The following is a 20,116-nucleotide window of genomic DNA, read 5'->3' as shown; positions in this document are numbered from 1 at the left end:
TAATTTAAAATCTTCTGGCTGTCCTTATCGCTGTTATCTTTGTCGTAGCAGATTGTATGCTGAACTTGTGACACGTTTAAAAATTAATTTCACTCCGCAAAGGTGAAAAGGTGTTTTAAGCTCGAGCCGCCGCTGATGCTCGCGCAGTGATCATCATGATAGACTTCGCGGAGATCCTGTCGTCTGTCGGCGAGTTTGGGGCGTTTCAGAAGCGCTTGCTGGTGGCGGTATGTCTCCCCAACATCTTCACAGCTTTCCACATGTTCGGTCAGGTCTTCACTGCCATCACCTTCCCTCACAACTGCAACAGCAGCTGGATCTTCGAGCGAGCTCCCAACCTGACAGAGGAGAAGCAGCTGAACCTCACCATCCCTCTGGACACTGAAGGACAGTATGAGAGCTGTAAGATGTTCACACCTGTTGATCTTGAGCTTGATGTTATTGAAGCTTATGGAATAAACACAACAACATCATGCACCGATGGATGGGTTTATAAGGCACCAGAAGGCAGCAGCAGTCTTATAACTGAGGTAAGTTAGGCTATTAATCAACCTTTCAAAATAAAACACCCTAACAGTTTTGTTTTAAACTTTATAAAGTCTCTTCATATAAATCATGTAAATAAAAGGCTATATAGGCTATTCATTGTTACACTTTTTTTTAACGCAATGTTTTTATGATATTTTCGCTACGTGATATAAAATGTGTCGATTTTATAATATTAAAAGTAAAACAATATTTGCCTTTCAAAGCAGTAAACATTTAAAATAGCTCATTTATTTCAGTAATTTCTGGTCACATATTTAAGTTCGTCGAGTGCAAAGCGTCTTTTGGCAGTTTGCTGAATGTCAGCTACATTAAAACGACTCAAAATATGTGTTATGTTGTAAACTTGTTGAATAATAACAGTTTTATTTATATAATAGACAGCGATCAAGTGTTGTAGCCATGGTTACCTCTTCAGTTTTTATTTGAGATTTATAACTTATAAATACTCTTTTGTGATTAAACAAACTTTTGAAAGAGATTTTTGAAATGGACACTATTTTTGCAATACCAACTAAAATACAAACTAAAACCTAATTTACCGGTGAACCTAATTTTTACTTCCTGTGACCACGTATAAATACGTTTATTTTTATAGCCATGTTGTCATCTATGGCCGTTAACATTGTTAACATAAAACCAAATGCTATATAATGCATAACATTATATAACATAAATATTGACTTTACAAACAAAACCTAGGCCTGCCTACCCTTTTTTATAATGTGTATGAACTGTAACATCTCATATCATTTTATAATTTAATTTATATCATTTGTTTGTTGTCTTTTGTCATGTTTTCTTTTCCTATCTTATCATAGTTTGACCTGGTGTGTGAAAATAAGATATATAATGAGGCATCTCAGTCCATCTACATGGCTGGTCTTCTTATTGGAGCCCTAATGTTTGGGCCAATGGCAGACAAGTACGTTTAGAGCACAATACCTGAATTATATTTGACATACAATGATTATTTTGGAGTTTTTCCAAAAACAAAACATTCCGATTATTCAGTTTGTTTTTAAAACCCATCAATGGTTCATTTTGATGTCAGTGGTTTAATAACTGTGCTGGTTAACATGTTTTCTTGCCACAGGTATGGCCGGCGGTTTGTCACGCTGCTTTCCTTGTGCCTGCAGTTTCTGTTTGGGGTGGCAGTAGCATTTTCTCCCAACATCTTTGTCTACATTGCTCTCCGCTTTGTGGTCGGCACCACAATATCAGGGATTTCTATCAACACATTTGTTTTGGGTAACATGTGACTCCTCCTAATGCCAGGACATTAAAAATCAGAAATTTTGCTTATATATTTTAACTGCATGTATAAAGAGAATTTATGCTTTAAACAAATTCCTTGTAACAATAGAAGTCTCTATGAAAATGCGTATAGCTCCTGTTTGGGATCTCAGCAGATGAATTTCATGGTATCTCAAATGTGTGTTAGGGACTGAGTGGTGTGGTTCAGCCAAACGGGCCCTTTTTACCATATTGTCACACTGCTTTTATGCCATTGGTCTGATGTTGCTGTCTGGTGTGGCCTTTGGGATCCGAAACTGGAGGATTTTACAGCTGGTTCTGTCAGCACCAGTTGGGCTTTTCTGCATCTATTACTGGTGAGAGTTATTCAGTGATTCCCAAATCTTTGGTTTGCATGTTCACTGATTTCTGATGTTGGTTAATGGTCACATGACATACATACATACAGTTGTCATTTTATTTTATTGCTTTTATTTCATTTTTATTTATTTATGTTTTATTTTCTAGTAATTGTCTATGTATTTGGCAGGATTCTCCCTGAATCTGCCCGATGGCTTCTGACTCAGGGCAAGCAAGACAGGGCCAAGAAAGAGATATTGAAAGCTGCCCGAATCAATGGCAGAAAGGTGTCTGAAAATCTGCTCGACAAGGTGACCTTTTTCTCTTTGTTAAGCTTTATTTGGTCTAAGAGAAGAATTAAAGTAATAGCTTACCCAAAAATGAAAATTTGCTAAAAACGTAGCCTCAGGCTCTCCAGATTTGGAGACGTTTCGCATTACATCACTCATCAACGGATCCTCTGCAGCGAATGGGTGCCATCAGAATCTCATATTTTAGCTGAAAGCAACAATTTGAAGTTATAAACTTCTTAATGATGGATTTTTTCTTACAAACACGCAGCGTTGTTTCTTAAGACATTCATTGATGGACTGGAGTCGTGTGGATTACTTGTGGATTATTGTGATGTTTTCATCAGCTGTTTGGAGTCTCATTCTGACGGCACCCATTCACTGCAGTGGATCCACTGGTGAGCAAGTGATATAATGCTAAATTTCTCCAAATCTGTTCCAAGTAAGAACCAAACTCATCTACATCTTGCAAATTTTCCTTTTTGGGTGAAAAACTGTAAAAGATCAAATTCACTCCTTCCTTCTAAAACATATCCTTGAATCAAAAGTAATTTAAATAAAAATGATCAATTAACATAAAAGGATGCCTTATCAGATGGAAGCAGAGAACACAGCTGAAACAGGCAACATGCTAGACCTGTTTCGAGTGGCTTACCTAAGAAAGAGAGCTCTCATCATGTGCTATATGTGGTGAGTTATCCTAGAATTTCCCAAATCTATTATAAATCCAAAATGTGATTAGACGCCATACAATCGATGCTTTATCCAAGTTTACCATTCAGCAGCTTGTATGTGTGTAAACCGCTTTAAAGCCCCCCAGTTTTTGATATTAAATCCTATATAATATGTTAAATACAACAGCATAAAATGTTAACAATAAAGCATTATCACTGATTTTGGAACTAAATCAAGCTGTGAAAACTTTTCTAATCTGATTAAAAAAGCAGCTGAGCATCTTATCATATGTTTATTTGTCACTGTAGGTTTGTGACAAGCCTGGTTTACTATGGTGTCAGCTTGAACGTGGGGAACTTCGGCCTGGACATTTACCTGACTCAACTCATCTTTGGCATTGCAGAGTTTCCCGCCCGGCTGTCCTGCTTTCCTCTCATTCAACGCTTCGGAAGGAGGATTTGCCAGAGCGCAGTGCTGCTCCTTGGAGGAACCGCTTGCTTGGTTATTCCTGCTATACCAGCGGGTGAGGACCTTCATAGTCTTATTTTAGAATTACAGAAGAAGAAAGGTTTTTGTCCCATTTAGCAAAAAAGTTGCCCACAAAATAATCAACAAAGAAAATTGTATTTATTCATTTTTTTTGCTACATCCAATCATTCTACATACAGTGGCCACAAAAAGTATTGAAAATCAGTGGGACGTTTATACTCTTGATTTGTACTAGTTGGCGATTTTGTAATTTGAACAATTTGACTGGTACAAAAACAAATGTCACCATAAAGTCCACCCCTAAACTAACCCTCAGGACATTGTGAAGAGATCGTACAAAAATGTATGAATGAGTGTACAAATCAAAAGAATCTGCAAAAAAATTCACCAAGTCATGAAGTTTTTGTAATTAAACTGTTAACTCTATCTGTTTTTTGTTTTTTCAGGGTATCCTGTGATTGTGACTGTGATCGCAGTGGTTGGAAAGTTCTCCCTCGCTGCCTCTTTCACCATTGTGTATGTGTACACTGCTGAGCTCTACCCAACAGTTGTGAGGTACTGTATATATGTACTGCATGAACACTCACTATCTTCAATTGTGGGTTCTAAATAAGCTCTTGTTCTTTTAAATTCAATCATATAGGCAAAACGGTGTGGGACTGAACTCCATGTGTGCGCGTGTAGCTGGTATTCTGGCTCCTCTGATTGGCTTGTTGGACGTGTATCATCATGCTATTCCAATGCTCATATACGGCTCTCTTCCTTTTGTGGGGGGAGCGCTGACTTTCCTGCTCCCAGAGACACTTAACACTGACCTACAGGACCACACTGATGTCCCCGTGGATGACAGCATGTGCGTTTATACGTCTTTATATAAGTGACACTATGCATGAAACAACTCTTGCAATGATAAATAGAAAACAAAATGTAACTTTTGATGCACAGAATTTATTACAGAATTAAATCTTACTTTTCTTCATTTTCCATTTACAGGGGATCACAGAAAGCCAGTATTGAAAATGGACTGAATCAGGAGCAGGAAATGGCTCGCAGGAGCACAAAATTATGAGATTTATACTGCTATTTAAAAATGTAGTTGAAGTTTATGCAATTTTTTTAAATAGATTTTTATTAATATGTGTGAATGAGGAAAATAAGACAAACAGAGGTACCACTGTTTACTTTTCTGTTTGCAAAGTTTTGATTAAAATGAATTTGTACTTTTTTATCAATTCAATTTGAAAAATAGTAAAAATCTGTGATTTACTTATGATTGAAAACGTGCAGTAGTGTTTTTCTTCAGTGCTTTTCAGATGCTACAGAAAACCTGGATTAACTAGAAAGCCTTTAATAAAGCCCGTTTATTTATTAAGTTTAGTAATTAAAACAAATGGCATCTCAAAACTATATACACACCTTCATATTTTTATTTTTTTCCTGACATCCATGCTATTTTCAGCACATTTTTTAAAACAGTAAGATCATCAACATCAACCAGTTATTTAAAATATTTTGTATTACAGCTATAAAACACATTTTCATCAAGGTCTTAAACATGACAACATAAACATTTTATAATATATGGCGTGATATTGATATATATATATATATATATATATATATATATATATATATATATATATATATATATATATGAACTGCTGTATGAAATCATGTTAGGTTTATGTTAAATCCTACATTTGATTTAAACATATTAAAGCACAATCGCAAAAAGACCAGAAAATCATATTTGCCTACATCAGACCATCTGTTAGTCAAGGTTACGGCCCATATACTTGTTCTGTAGCTCTAAATGATGTTTGTGTCATTCCTCTGTAGCCAACGGTCTTTATGCTGTTGACGGCCGAAGCCCTCGTCATAGTTGCCCTTCCTTTTGAAAAGCTGCTGATAGTGGAAAACACAGTAGAATTCCCCATAGAGAGGCGCGTAGCCTTGCAGGCTAAAACCAAGCAAAACATTTTTTAGTATGTTTATTGCTTATAATCTGTAGGCCATAAAAACACATTAATATGGAGCATGTTTGTAGATAAACAGTTAAGCAACAGCTGCAATGTCAGCAAAGTTGGTTAACAGCTTGAGAGGCAAAGTCTGAAAACTGGTGCAGAACTGCAGGTTCAGCGCTTCCTATTTAATGATTTGCTGTTATTTAGTTGCATTATGGTGCCAAAGGGTTTTCACTGATTTAGAATCATAAATGTAATGTGTTTAAAATGTTTAAATTTCAGTGATGTTCATTATCGGCTTTTATCATTATCAGAAACATTCTTACCTTAGTTTCTTTTTGCAGTGATTGCAGCAGAAACAGGTTTTGTGAAAAATGAGTTTATCAGCTGCCATTCTTTCCATGGGGTAAACTGGTTTCAGGCAGGCTGAGCATGTTTCCTGAGCTGCTGTCTGAAACTACAGTTACATAAAAGTGTTAACAAACCTCCATACCATAAGACTTGGGGACAGAAGTTAGCTTTTAATTCACTTAAAAGGTGAATTGAAAAGGTTTTTTTTATGCAGCATTGACTTTTGGAAAACACTGGTGTAAATCATGGTATTCACAGTGTATCATTGTAAAAGCTGTATTTCGGCTTCACAATGTCTATTCATCGGTTGAATTATATTTTTTTTTCTTAAAGATATTAAATCTTTTATCAATGTCTATATCCCAACAAAGCTCTTTTGTTTTTTTCTAAATGATTAAATTCTGAAAGCATTTTATAATAAATGCATTTTACATTAACAAACATAATTACTTAATGGAATGTTGTGGAGTGTTTTCAGGAGATACTTTGGTTGATCACTCTGTTTCAGTCCATCCAATCTCATAAGAAAACAGCAATTTTAGAAGTGTGAAAATGCATATAACTGATTCATATGAAAATGTCCAATTTGTATGAAAAAAATATGAAGGCCCTTCCCTAACCCCCCACGCCCCCCCCCCCCCCCCCCCAGTGGAGCAAGCAAATACGAAAACGTACAAACACATGCATACAAATTTGCAACAAAAATGAAAAAGTTATGAATTAGCTCCATTACGTTTTCCTGTGATAACATAAGCGAAAACTTCACATTAACAGATCATAGGAGACATCATGAAGCACCACTTGCTGAAAGGACCTTGTGAAGTTGTGAAGTTGTGGTTCGGTTTGAAAGAACTATTACAAGAAAAGAAATCCAAGGCACGTCTTCTGGTCCAAAAAAGTTAAAAAGCCTTATTCACGTTATGGCCTATCTCAGTAGAAACAGTAAAAATGAATAAAACTCTGCACACTTAAGTATTTCGGCCTTCAGCCTTCCTCAGAGTGTGTCAGGTATCAAATGAAGGACAGGTGTAGGTATAACTGATCTATGACATTGGGAGAAACCTTTTTAGGGCTTTTTAACTTTTTTGGACCGGATGAAGTGCCTTGGATTTCTTTTCTTGTAATAAGAGAAAACCTGCTTACTGAAATGTATAATGTGACATGACACGTTTCTATAATTTTATTGACAAATATGGCAGAAATTCAAATGATATTGTATTCACAGAAATATTAGAACATCTTTACTGCATGACTGCAACACACTAAGGAAATCATATAGTTTAAAAAAATATTCATTCACAAAAAAACAGAAACTGAAATACTAACAAATGGAAACAGGAATAGTGAAGTATCATTCAAAAGATAACCAAGCAAAAAAAGTACAAAAATGCATTGGCTGTTACATTATTAGATCTTTCATTTATATTGCAACCAAAACCAACACAAATTTCTAAATAAATTTACAGTGGAGGACGGTCTTCTCTAATAAAAGGTGTGTTGATTCTTGGGTACGTGACAATTTCTGTTGTGGCAGGACTGCTCACAATGAGATTTTTAGAAGTTGTCCTGGTTTCAGGTTGGGTTGTCACGACTGTGGAGGTTTTCGAGGAGTAGAACTTGTTGCCAAAGCAGTCCGTCCTCTCATAGTTCTCACTGATGGTTTTTGTTCCAATGACTCTCTCTTCTTCAGGCCTGGTTTGTACTTCCAGCACACTGACCTGCCGCCGAGGATTCGCAGGGTTCGAGGGTGCTGCTTTTGTGACAGAACATTGCCTGCGGTCTGAAGGCACACTACAGCAGCACTGCAACTTGGTCTCTTCTTTTGGTTCTTCCTTTAGGGGACTGATCTGAGGTGATGGCGACTCCGTAGGCTTCCTCGCTGCAGATTGAATGGAAATAAATGAAGGAGACGCCGGTGAAACTGATCTCGGTTTGGTTGTGGGAATAAAAAGCTCTGGCCTTTGGTGTGTTGTTGACTGTCCAGAAACTCTCTTTCCAATCTGGTTTTGAGCTTTTGGTGATTTACTTGACCCAATGCTGATTTTCCTGATATTACCCGAAGGAGGTGAACCTTGTACGGCCACCATTGACTCCCTGAAGAGACCAGAAAGTCCTACAATGTCAGAGTCAGATTTTAGAGTCGATACTGAATAAAGAGCCTTTTTAATGGCCTCCTCTATATCCACGAGTCTTGCAAGTGTCTGGTCTTTTAAACGAATGATCTCTGCACCAGCTTTCTCTAAGTCCTCAAAAGCCACCTCCATGGACGACATCATCTCAGGTTCACTTAGTGCTCCAGTATGTTCTGGTGTGACTATTTTTGGCTTGATTTTCTTCTCCTGAGGCACGACCCAATCAGGTACGCTCTCAAAAATGTTTTTAAGCGAGCTCACGTCCACTTTGTTGGTGTCTTCTTCGATTTCCTCCACTTTGGAGAGTATGTTTTTGAGTTCCTCTTGCTTTTTCAGCTTGTCAAAGATCTCCATGACTGCTGGCACGTTTCCTTTCATGATTTCATCCATGTGCACCGAGAGCCTCTGCCTTCGCTCGTCCTCAGTCTCTCCTCTAATTTTCTTTTCCCGTCTCACCACTCCAAAAAAAAGTTGATCATCACTTTTATCATTTCTTTTTTCATGGTTGTTGGTATCTGTCTTACAAGTCTCGCCTGAGGAGTCATTGTTGTGAGGAGGAGTAATTCCCTGTGCTGTTTCGGTTTCCAAAGTAGAGTTGCTAATGGTGTTGTCTGAGTTCTTCACATTTTCTTTTGCCATTTTGATTCTTTTGGGTTTTACTGGAGGCACTGAACCACTCGGCTTTACCCCAAAGTTTTGAAGAGTAGCATGAAATCCTTTGGAAGGTTCATTGACAATGCTTTCTGGGGAGCCCTTCGGTGTTTCTTCAACAACCTCTACACCATTTAGCTTTTTAGGACTTTCAATGTTGCTTACTGATGTATCCCTAGGCTCATGTTCATTAGCATCAGTATGCTGTACTCTTTTGCAGAGTGCATTTTCATGAGACGGGCATTGTTTGGAAGTTGAAGATTCATTAGTCTGCTCAGTTGGTGGTTTTGAAGAAGTAGGAAGGACTTCTGAATCAGTTTCGGAACCAAGAGGGTTTGGCTTAATTTTTAAATGATCTGGTTTAGGTGGGATAGCCGGTTTGGGTCCAACAGGAGTTTTACGATTTTTAGCAGGTTTTTCTACGGAGACAGGCATGGGAGAACATGTCACTGGTTTGTTTTCAAATGGCCTTTCACAAGGGGTTGTGTCAGTTCGCTCAGGTGATTTTAAAGCTTCCTTTTCGGCTTGAGGTGCAGGAGAAGATGTTGTTGACTTATTTTCTTTAGTCCTATCACTTGGCTGGTTCATCTGGTTCATCATCACTTCATCTGTATTTTTGTGTCCTGCAAATCCTTCACCAGAATTCCTATAAATCATGGCAGCTCTAAAATCACCCTTTGTGACATTAAAGTTCGACTTTCCCAAGGAATCAAGAGCTGCCTGTATGCTACCTTTCATAACATCCTCCTCACTTTCTTCCAGTTCAGTTTTGGAAAACTGTGAGAGCTCATCATTCTCACATACATTATCATTGTTTTTCGCATGTGTAAACTCAAGGGTCGTTGAACCAGAGTCACAGATTTGTTGGGTTTGGTTTGTTTGGAAAGCATGTTTTGCTTGCACAATCTGCTGAAGAGCTTTTGCCTCTATTGTCGCCTGATGAAGATTCATAATGGCTGTTTGTAAATTCACCAACTCATCATCTTCAACAACGTCAACTAGCTCTGCTTGAAGAACGACTCCATCATCCATGATATCTTGATTTTGGAGACTTCTTTGTTTTTTCAGATTGTCACCTGTGTCAGGACAATGTTCAGATTGTTTTGTTGCTTCTACATTTTCATTTTCATTATTTGCCAAACTTTCTTTAGGTAAAACGTTTGACTTTTTTTCATCCGACTGCATGCTTGTGTCATCTACATTGGTAATAAAAAGGGCTTTGATTTTGTTAACTTTACCTGGTATAATCTCACTTGTTTTCTCCGATTCCCCAGTAGATGCACCTATATCTACATCTGATGATGTTTCATGCAGGCATTTTAGATGATCAAGTTCTCCTTTCTCAATGCAGCTCTGGAATAGCGGCACATTACTAGTTTTGTTTGTATCTACTACTGAAGAACTTTCTAAAGAACTAATATCAGTCTTCAGATCACAGTTGTCAGACTCTGGAACGTTCCTTAGACTTGAGGAAATGGATCTAAAATCAATTTGACCAAACTCCATTACCCCTGTACTGTCTTCACTGTGGATAAATAGAGCATAAACGGTTATCTCGCTCGATCCTTTGGCTCCATCTTGTATTAAGACTCCTTTCCTCAGGGACTTCTCTTGACTGAGTAGATCTTCAGTAATCTGCACCACATTGGCAGTTCTGCACTCTTTATCTTGAGTGAATGGAAGTTGGTGAATGGGGACATCTATTTTCTGAATCTCCACATTGCCCTGACTGTCCTCTTTTAAGAAGGTCACAATTGGGTTCAAGTTTGTTCCTGGTAGCATCTGAAGCATTATGTTCTTTATGCTTCCAGTCACTATCTCTTCATCCTGAATTTCTGGTCTTGTATCTTCTTGTATGAAGTTATATCTTGCTTTTTTGACATGGCCATTTTCATTAGCTTCAAGGATGGTTCCATTACAATGCATGATACTGAAGTTGCATAAAGAAACTAGAGTTTCTTGTGTGTTCTCCAGGGTGGTTTCTGATTCTTCTTTGGTTTGCTGATTGATCTTATCAAGTGGAGTTGATTCAAACATCTGAGCTCTGTTTCTTACATTTGCCTTCAGCAGTTCTTGTTCTTGGCTGAAGTTGTCATTTGTTGGTGAAATGTTCTCCTTGTCATGTGATACTGTTTCAAAGACCTGTTTGGATTTAGATATACTTACAAACACCTCATTTGTGTCAATTAAATCATTAGTTAGACTGTTATGGTGAAGGTCTGATATTTCTTTTCCATCAGTCTCAAAATTACTCTTTGGTTTTTGGTGTGATCGACTTTCTTCCTCACAAACAATGTTTTTCCTTGGACAGGGGTTTTGACTAGCCATCGATTGAATTTCGAACATTCTGCGTGTGGCTTTCACATCCAGCTTGATTCTCTGCTCGGATGTCCCTTCCTCTGATTTGTTGAGTTGGGGTTTGTTGTCTTCGGTGTAGGAGTTAGACGTTGGTTGTTCAAACATGCATGCGGTTCTCTTGATGTCGCCCTCTTGAAACTCCTTTTTTTGTAGTTTTTGATCATGGATATTCACTGAATTGATTTCATGGTTCTCAAACAGCCAGCACCTGGACTGGAACTCACTCTGGTATCCAGTGCCTGTGTCTGGGTCCATGTTAAGAATATCAGCCAACTCCTCCTCTACCAAACTGTCTACATTTTTCAGCTCAGGGTAAGTGTGCTTTAGCAGTCGTCTAAGCTCGCATTTCTGTTGCCGTTGGTGCAGAATGGACATGGCTTCTCTTGTAGGGGGTGGTGGTGATGTAAAGGGTCGTTCATGTTCATCAAGGCTGTTTTCCAGATGGTTTATTGGTGGATTTGATTCAGGTGCATATGCAATACTGTTTTGAGTACCTTCAGCCATCTAAAAAATAAAGAAAGACCTCATTAGATAGCTAATATATTAGCCTATTATTTCAAATGGTTATGATGAACTTTTAGCATACATAAATGGTTAAAGAAGTTAAACATACCTGTTGAACTGTAAGGAAGCCAAACCGCATGCCAAAGAAAACCGGCGTTTTGTGCCAAAAATTTCTAATAGTTAATCATTTCAGCAATCTGAATACAGGCAGTTGAGAATGTTATAACTTATGTTAGTAATGTTATTATGAGTGCAAAGATCAGTGAAAACACCCACAATGATTATGTTCTGTCCTACAAATGAGTAGTTAATCAAACAGTAAATTAATTTTCCTATGTTATTATTTTATTTCACACCTGAGAGCTAAGTGTTCACAACCAGAATGTCTTATTTATTTGCGTATGCAATTACAGAAAGACAAGCTACTAATGTTTTGCTAATGTTTTAGAGCACTAAACAATCACACAAAAAAAGGCCTGGTTATTTTTAAGAATAAGGTGCATAATATGATGTACAGTCAGGTCCATAAATATTGGGACATCGACACAATTCTAACAGTTTTGGCTCTATACACCACCACAATGGATTTCAAATGAAACGAACAAGATGTGCTTTAACTGCAGACTGTCAGCTTTAATTTGAGGGTATTTACATCCAAATCAGGTGAACGGTGTAGGAATTACAACAGTTTGCATATGTGCCTCCCACTTGTTAAGGGACCAAAAGTAATGGGACAGAATAATAATCATAAATCAAACTTTCACTTTTTAATACTTGGTTGCAAATCCTTTGCAGTCAATTACAGCCTGAAGTCTGGAACGCATAGACATCACCAGACGCTGGGTTTCATCCCTGGTGATGCTCTGCCAGGCCTCTACTGCAACCGTCTTCAGTTCCTGCTTGTTCTTGGGGCTGTCCCTTCAGTTTTGTCTTCAGCAAGTGAAATGCATGCTCAATCGGATTCAGGTCAGGTGATTGACTTGGCCATTGCATAACAGTCCACTTCTTTCCCTTCAAAAACTCTTTGGTTGCTTTTGCACTATGCTTTGGGTCATTGTCCATCTGGACTGTGAAGCGCCGTCCAGTGAGTTCTGAAGCATTTGGCTGAATATGAGCAGATGATATTGCCTGAAACACTTCAGAATTCATCCTGCTGCTTTTGTCAGCAGTCACATCATCAACAAATACAAGAGAACCAGTTCCACTGGCAGCCATACATGCCCACGCCATGACACTACCACCACCATGCTTCACTGATTATGAACCAAGATGGCGCCGAGCATGGCAGCCGTGTTGCGAGCTCCAAGAAAACTCTGCAGTTTTTCTTATGTTTCTTATGTTTTATTTGTTATTTTGTTGTTGTTTTTTTTCAAGAATTTCACTCACGAAGGCACACGTGCTGTGGTGATGTGACAATAAAAGTGATTTGATTGATGAGGTGGTATGCTTAGGATCATGAGCAGTTCCTTTCCTTCTCCATACTCTTCTCTTCCCATCACTCTGGTACAAGTTGATCTTGGTCTCATCTGTCCATAGGATGTTGTTCCAGAACTGTGAAGGCTTTAGATGTCGTTTGGCAAACTCTAATCTGGCCTTCCTGTTTTTGAGGCTCACCAATGGTTTACATCTTGTGGTGAACCCTCTGTATTCTCTCTGGTGAAGTCTTCTCTTGATTGTTGACTTTGACACACATACACCTACCTCCTGGAGAGTGTTCTTGATCTGGCCAACTGTTGTGAAGGGTGTTTTCTTCACCAGGGAAAGAATTCTTCGGTCATCCACCACAGTTGTTTTCCGTGGTCTTCCGGGTCTTTTGGTGTTGCTGAGCTCACCGGTGCGTTCCTTCTTTTTAAGAATGTTCCAGACAGTTATTTTGGCCACGCCTAATGTTTTTGCTATCTCTCTGATGGGTTTGTTTTGTTTTTTCAGCCTAATGATGGCTTGCTTCACTGATAGTGACAGCTTTTTGGATCTCATCTTGACAGTTGACAGCAACAGATTCCAAATGCAAATAGCACACTTGAAATGAACTCTGGACCTTTTATCTGCTCATTGTAATTGGGATAATGAGGGAATAACACACACCTGGCCATGGAACAGCTGAGAAGCCAATTGTCCCATTACTTTTGGTCCCTTAACAAGTGGGAGGCACATATGCAAACTGTTGAAATTCCTACACCGTTCACCTGATTTGGATGTAAATACCCTCAAATTAAAGCTGACAGTCTGCATTTAAAGCACATCTTGTTCGTTTCATTTGAAATCCATTGTGGTGGTGTATAGAGCCAAAAATGTTAGAATTGTGTCGCTGTCCCAATATTTATGGACCTGACTGTAATTATAATAAAAACAACATTTACACACACTAGTACAATTTATTCCAGAGTTCAGAGCAGGGGTGATGTTTTCTAGTGGTTAATTTGTACTCTAAATCAAATTAAAAAGCCACAATAAGTTTTACCACTGAATTAAAGTATATATTTGGAACTAATTTTCCTTACCTTGATTGCGTTTGGCCTTTTTCCTGTTGGAGAAGTAAGATTCTGGTCCTAGAACAAAAATAAAACAAGGAAATTACAAGTATATTTGAGCTTATATGATAAAAAAATAATAACCAGGAACTGATTTTATTAACTTAAATATAAAAAACTTAAAATATATCATTTACATACAGTATACCCATGCTCCTTGAACTTGCAGATAGAACAATTGACATAAACCAAAAATATTTTTCTGCAGCTGTTACATGCATTTTATTTAGCAGCCTTTTCTTCCTGCAGCCTACTTTATTCTGTCTCATCCCCCTGGCCCCAAAGGTCACCACATGTATCATTAAGAATAAAAGTAGCTACAAGTACTAACTGGTTTCAAGAGGTTTCCCGCAGGTTCTGCAGCTGCCACTTTTGACAGATATAGTGCAGACAAAGCTTTGACGGAAATAGAGGGTTTCTCCAATCCGTTGAGAGCCGAGTTGTCTCTGAAGTCTGCGACTGACCTTCTTTTATCCTCTGTAATACAGCAGAAAGATCAGAATTATGATATGGTTATTGTGACTCAAACTTTGACTCCTAATTTCCTGAATAAAGGAATGAAATCAAGGTCAGCATCTGTGCTTTTACAAACGAGACCCACAGACGCACACATCAGGGGGCACCAAAGACTTTTTGAACTGTCAGATACGAGTTTCATTTAAAAAGAACAGATTTTCTTTCAGTGGGAGGTGAGCAGTCATGTGATTTGTCAGGGATATTGTTTGTTAGTTTTGCAAGAGACTTTATCTGTGACCCAGCAAGCTTTCAGCAGGGCTTTTAGATTAATTATGATGGTGTCAAATTGTGTCAAATCAAGCCATCTCCATTCATAATCTTGCATACTATCCTCATACTAAAGCCTTCCAAAATGATTATAACTTTACAATCAGCTTCAAGTAATATATGTGCTTTATAATTGTACTTAGTACCCCTTACTTTCAGCAGACACAAGTACCCCCAAACAAAAAAGAAGTGTTTTCTCAAGAACAATTAATAATGATTTAAATTTTTAGTACACTAACGAACATTATTATGCTTTTTATTGCATAACAGATCATTTATGGATCGCATTTGGATAATGGAAAATAAAACTGGAATATTTGCATATAAAATTCTATATGTACACAGATCCCCAAAGGACCTTCACGGACCTCTGCTTTTTGAAAACTTTGATTGATTGATTTATTGATTTTTACACCAAACATGCTTCCATTAAGGCTTTTTTAAATGTTAAGTCCATTTTGTAAGTGTTTATCTTTTCGAAATGGTGATGGTTATGATAGTCATTGCTCTGTCAGCTCTTATTATAGTAATGTGGACAGCTGCTATGAATGCAAGTCATCAGTTTAGTGTTCAAAGTGTGCTCAGAAACTAGGCTGGAAAACATCTGACTCTCCGTGACACAGATACCAATGGGATTTCCAGTCGTGAATCAAGAACCAGCACACAGCTTGCTTGAATGACCAGAAGGGTACAGACTAATAATCAGTTTCAAGGGCAAAATATTGCCTTGCCTCAAGCCTGTGAAATAAAATTATGATCAACTGTGGCTGTATTTTAGTATCTGAATAGCATGTAGGAACTGACACTCACTATCTGATAAACTTGAGTCAATTTTTTATTGTAGTAAAACATTTACTTAAGAAGTGCATCTGCATTAAATCTCACTTGCTAACTATCTGATCACAATGATTATGGGATTATTTTTCTCGATTCCATAATCATTGGTTAAATTACCATGTTTTGTTGTCCAGTTTACCACAAAAGCATTCTCCAAAAGGTATTCATTAACAACAGAAAGATTTTCTCTAAAACAATCTAAAAATAAAATGTGATTAGGAAAAGTGAAGCAAAGTGTCCAAACAGACATCCTCTTTAACTAATTTCAGCATGTTAGTGAGTTGAAAATTAACATTTTATTATTTATTTGCTGGTTACCAATGTTCCAACCACAGTAAGGTTAAGCTTGTTTTCCAGCCTGTTTTTAACACAAATGAATAATCAAATTCTGGAAATCCCATGTCCCTGGTCACACAACAGTGGTTGTCTATAATAGATATGTTGTGGGAAATCCTCTTTAGCTCACGCACTACTTGAAGCAATATAACGGTTTAGAAATGTGTAAACATAAACTCACCATTCAGCGCTCTTTCTCTTTGCTCATAAGCTTAACTCAAATCCCTCTGAATTACTTTATTACTTAGTTCAATAATGACCCTTTGACTGGTCTAGCAGCCATGTGTGTCCTTCGAGTGTGTCAGCAAGCCTGTGGCCGTTTCTGTGCTGGTAACAGCTGACCCTGTCCGGCTCCCATGGACGGATAAGTGCCAGCCAGCTATTTTAGGAGCTATTCTGCTATTCTGCTATTGCTACACCAGGCTGAGTCAATCACTTGTTGAGATACATACCTACTTTTCCAGTCTTCCCCAAATCCACTCGAAAATGACTAAAATAAGCATGTTATTTTCATCTCACATCATTGGGAACAGTTGTTGTTGTTCCTGCTGTGATGCCGTTTCCTCAATTACAATTTAGATACCTCTCACATGTGGCCCAAGTTATATCAGGAGCAACGTATTAGAAAATAAAGTGTATTTTCTATATTGCACTGGTGGTTTGATTTGACTGTGTTTGCAATATTATGTGTTTTGTGTCTAGCAGGATCTTGTATATAGTTTGCCCTTGACATTTAGGTCACATGATAGTCTGTCAACATATGGAATTTAACCTTGAACTAAAATCCTTACTGGTGGTGTTTATAGGTAAGCATTGCTATTACTATTGCTTATCATTTTGAACAAACCCTAAACTGGGTACTTGAAATGCCCTGTATTGTTTGGGGTATGGACATGATACCTCAAATCTTGTGGCTAGATGTTTTGATTAGACTTACAATTTTAGCACTGGCGAATAATGAATAATGCAAAAAGAAAAACCCACAACACCCTAGAAATCACTTAGAAATGCTGTTGAAACCCCCGTAAGACAAAACAATATCAAAATGTCTCCAAATATATGATAAAATGTAACAAAAATATATAAAATAATCTTTTTATACAATATATCTGAAAATACATTTAAATAAATAATATATATTTTTTATTTAAATACAGTATAAATATTTTAATAAATTAAAAATTAATTTATAAAAAAAGTATATATATATATATATATAGAAAAAATTAAATAAAAATTATATATATATATATATATATATATATACACACACACGCACACACACACACACATATATATACATATAATTTTTTAAAAATAAATATATATATAATGTTTTTTCACCATATGGGCTACCCTGAGTGCCCTGGCAACCATCCAAATCACCCTAGCAATTACCCAGAACACCCTAGCACCATGCCACTGAGTTTTGCATGTACAAGCATATCTTTATAAAATGTAAAAATGAAGTTATGGAGTTACTCACCCTTTGGAGAGGATATTTTTTCACTAGAAATGACAGGAATTGTCTTTCTTCTATCAGATCGGTTTATTATCTGCTTTGTTCTTGCATCCTGAAAGAGTAATTTTTTTATCAGTAAATACAATTGACTCTTGCTCAAATGCACATCTCTGTAAGGTCCAACTGTTTACCTTTGTAATCACTTCTTCAGTCACTTTCTCTTGTTCATTATGACTCTTATTAACCTCTGCCTCTACTTGTGGCTTTGTGTCCTCCGCATCCTTGTTATTGGGAAGAGTTGTGTAAACGGCTTTCTTGGCACTCGCTGATTCAAGTGCCGTCTTGCTCTTCTTGGGCTCAGGCTGATTGGTGATCTTTGACTCAAAGAGCGCCCTGAGTGCTGTGGTGCCTGTAGGTCTGTGCCGAGGAAGACTCTCCATAGACTTACTGCGGGAGAGAGGAGAGACCCTGGACCTCTCTTTGACCTCAGTCTTCCTCACTATTGTCTCGCTCTCATTCTCACTGACAGGAATTGGTGTGACCTGCATGTTCAGCTGGAGGAGATAAATTAGAAAATACATTCACAGATTTTATGCAGGTAAAAATGGATGCTTCCTTAAATCATAGGTAAACAATGGTATCAAATATGTTAGTAAGCGATAATGTACACACAGCTGGTTGTTATCACAAAATATTCTTATTACACAATAATCTTGCTCCATGGCTACTTGCCCACATAAGTAAATAATTAGACCAAAAAATTATGATTTGAGTTTAAATATTTTATTAGCTCATTAAACGCAAGTAGCTTTGAGTTAATTGACAAACAAAACAAAACAAAACAAGACCGACATTAAAGGGATAATGTACAGTCATACTATTTATTACACAGCTTTTTTTGTTTACCACATAATTAATGATGGGTCAAATAATGATTTGAGGAGAAAAAGTTTTCTAATTTTACCCGTTTATCATCTTATAATGCATGACAGTGTATAAAATATTAATTGTAGCAACACTTAAACAATATTACCGTAGGCCAGCTCCATTAATACTGAAGTTATTTGGTGTCATTTTACAGTAAATACTGTCTCTAAACCAGGCCCAAAATGGCACTAGCTGCGTTTAAATGAAACTACTCGTCCACAGCATGAAAAGAGAGAAATAACAGAAATGACAGTCTTAGATACCCGGATGTGATTATTAGACAGCATTGCTATTAACAGCAGTCATTATTGGGGAATAGCTGACCTCAGAATGTCAGGACTGGACAGTCAGAATCAAGCATTTCAGAAAGCTGTGTAATGTTAATAATATTGAATAATCAAATAGACATGAGCCTTAGTGTTTTTACCTCATGCTTGACATCTCCTGAATCAACTTCTTTGGTTTTTCTTCTAGGAGAGGTTTGGTACCTGGTGTTGGTGAAGACATGATGTTCAGAATGTCTGATAAATTCAAGCATTTAATTTAATTGACCCTTTGCAGCAAGCACCGACAGGCGATTTGACCAATCATAACGCCGACTCTGCCATTTTTTTCGGACCAACAAACCAGACAGGAGAATAGATTTATAGATTAACGTCGGTGCGGTGGACTTGAACTTGAAAAATGGTGTGTATTGACGTCTTTCCGCGATTGAAACAAGATACCTTCTGATGCTTAGTCATGTTTATTTCATGCAATAACTAGAATAGGGGAAAAAGAGAAAACAGTTGATCGGCTCACATGCCGCTTAAAGTGAGGTGCTACTGCAATCCTTCACGACACATTAAAGAGCCACACAACGGTATTTATTGTTTGAATTTCTTTAAAAAATTACAAAATTTGAACGCTGAAACTTTGTTTCATAAAGTAACCTGCTCTGTCTTGACTCTTGTCTGTCGGCACATTGTCAGTGTCTTCTTTTCGGGCAACTTTTATTGTACTTAAAATACTGCATTTTTCCCCGCCTTGTTGGAACTTGGTGCCAATCCACTTTTATGATATAAGAACAGCTCAGACATTCTTGCAAACATCACATTTTGTATTACAGGTCATACAGGTTTTGGCCATCGTAAGGATGAGTAAATGATGGCATAGCATTTATTTATTGGTGAAATATGCTTTAAAGGAAAGAGGAACATCTCCCTCACTGTGCCACAAGCTGAGAGACAGACTTCCTCCTGTCTTTATGTCCAGCTTCAGTCCAGGACAGAACATGATCGGTGGACACACTTCTGAGAGACTGGGCCCTCCGCAAGCTGCTCTTCACTTCCATTTCCTCACCTAATACTCTGTCCTTCATCACAACCCAACCTACACAGTGTGAACACAAATCAAAAGGTGCTTGACTGAGAGCACATTTGTGGCATTCAGTCACATGGTGTGTTCTTACATTTTTAAAGCGGTAATGAGAAAAGCATTTAAATGTGGATTTTCATAGTTTATTTTATTTTTTTACAGTTTTCATATTTAACTTTAAAATGAGCATACACAGGAAGATGAATGCATATTTTGTTTGTAAATTATACAGAAAATAACATCTTTGATTAATTGACCCATGGCACATAACTCATATTAATCATTACCAGTGTTGATAATATGTCAGTTATCATCTGCTAACTGATAA

General features: G+C 37.4%; 3 protein-coding genes across 3 annotated transcripts; 1 reads left to right on the top strand and 2 right to left on the bottom strand.

Moving 5' to 3' along the window:
- The first annotated feature begins 149 nt into the window (after positions 1 to 149).
- Positions 150 to 4,872, top strand: LOC306863224 (solute carrier family 22 member 13-like). Its single transcript, XM_079406464.1, has 10 exons — positions 150 to 530; positions 1,368 to 1,471; positions 1,643 to 1,797; positions 1,991 to 2,159; positions 2,333 to 2,453; positions 3,028 to 3,122; positions 3,416 to 3,630; positions 4,043 to 4,151; positions 4,240 to 4,449; positions 4,590 to 4,872. Exons 1-10 carry the CDS (start codon positions 156 to 158, stop codon positions 4,663 to 4,665), a joined length of 1,629 nt encoding a protein of 542 aa, XP_079262590.1. The 5' UTR covers positions 150 to 155; the 3' UTR covers positions 4,666 to 4,872.
- Positions 4,873 to 7,082: 2,210 nt separating this feature from the next.
- LOC306863579 (xin actin-binding repeat-containing protein 1-like) lies at positions 7,083 to 16,372 on the bottom strand. Its single transcript, XM_079407001.1, has 4 exons — positions 16,225 to 16,372; positions 14,419 to 14,564; positions 14,058 to 14,105; positions 7,083 to 11,556 (listed from the first exon to the last, which is right to left on the bottom strand). Exon 4 carries the CDS (start codon positions 11,554 to 11,556, stop codon positions 7,372 to 7,374), a length of 4,185 nt encoding a protein of 1,394 aa, XP_079263127.1. The 5' UTR covers positions 14,058 to 14,105; positions 14,419 to 14,564; positions 16,225 to 16,372; the 3' UTR covers positions 7,083 to 7,371.
- LOC306863289 (uncharacterized protein) lies at positions 14,424 to 19,792 on the bottom strand (the record flags this gene model as incomplete). The annotated part of the gene is made up of 4 exons (XM_079406538.1): positions 14,424 to 14,564; positions 17,697 to 18,059; positions 18,860 to 18,920; positions 19,641 to 19,792. 4 exons carry the CDS (start codon positions 19,790 to 19,792, stop codon positions 14,424 to 14,426), a joined length of 717 nt encoding a protein of 238 aa, XP_079262664.1.
- Between the last annotated feature and the right edge of the window lie 324 nt (positions 19,793 to 20,116).

This window comes from Barbus barbus (assembly GCF_936440315.1).
Source record: "Barbus barbus genome assembly, chromosome: 44".
NCBI classification, from domain to species: domain Eukaryota; kingdom Metazoa; phylum Chordata; class Actinopteri; order Cypriniformes; family Cyprinidae; genus Barbus; species Barbus barbus.
Note: the sequence above shows the minus strand (reverse complement) of the source record. Positions and strands in the feature narration are given on the sequence as shown.

What these genes read in the sequence shown, in the direction of transcription:
- LOC306863579 (XM_079407001.1), bottom strand. Translation starts at nt 11,556, where the DNA reads ATGGCTGAAGGTACTCAAAACAGTATTGCATATGCACCTGAATCAAAT.
- LOC306863224 (XM_079406464.1), top strand. Translation starts at nt 156, where the DNA reads ATGATAGACTTCGCGGAGATCCTGTCGTCTGTCGGCGAGTTTGGGGCG. An exon ending in TATTCCTGCTATACCAGCGG is followed by an intron (nt 3,631 to 4,042) that starts GTGAGGACCTTC and finishes TTGTTTTTTCAG; the next exon opens with GGTATCCTGTGATTGTGACT. An exon ending in CTCTACCCAACAGTTGTGAG is followed by an intron (nt 4,152 to 4,239) that starts GTACTGTATATA and finishes TCAATCATATAG; the next exon opens with GCAAAACGGTGTGGGACTGA.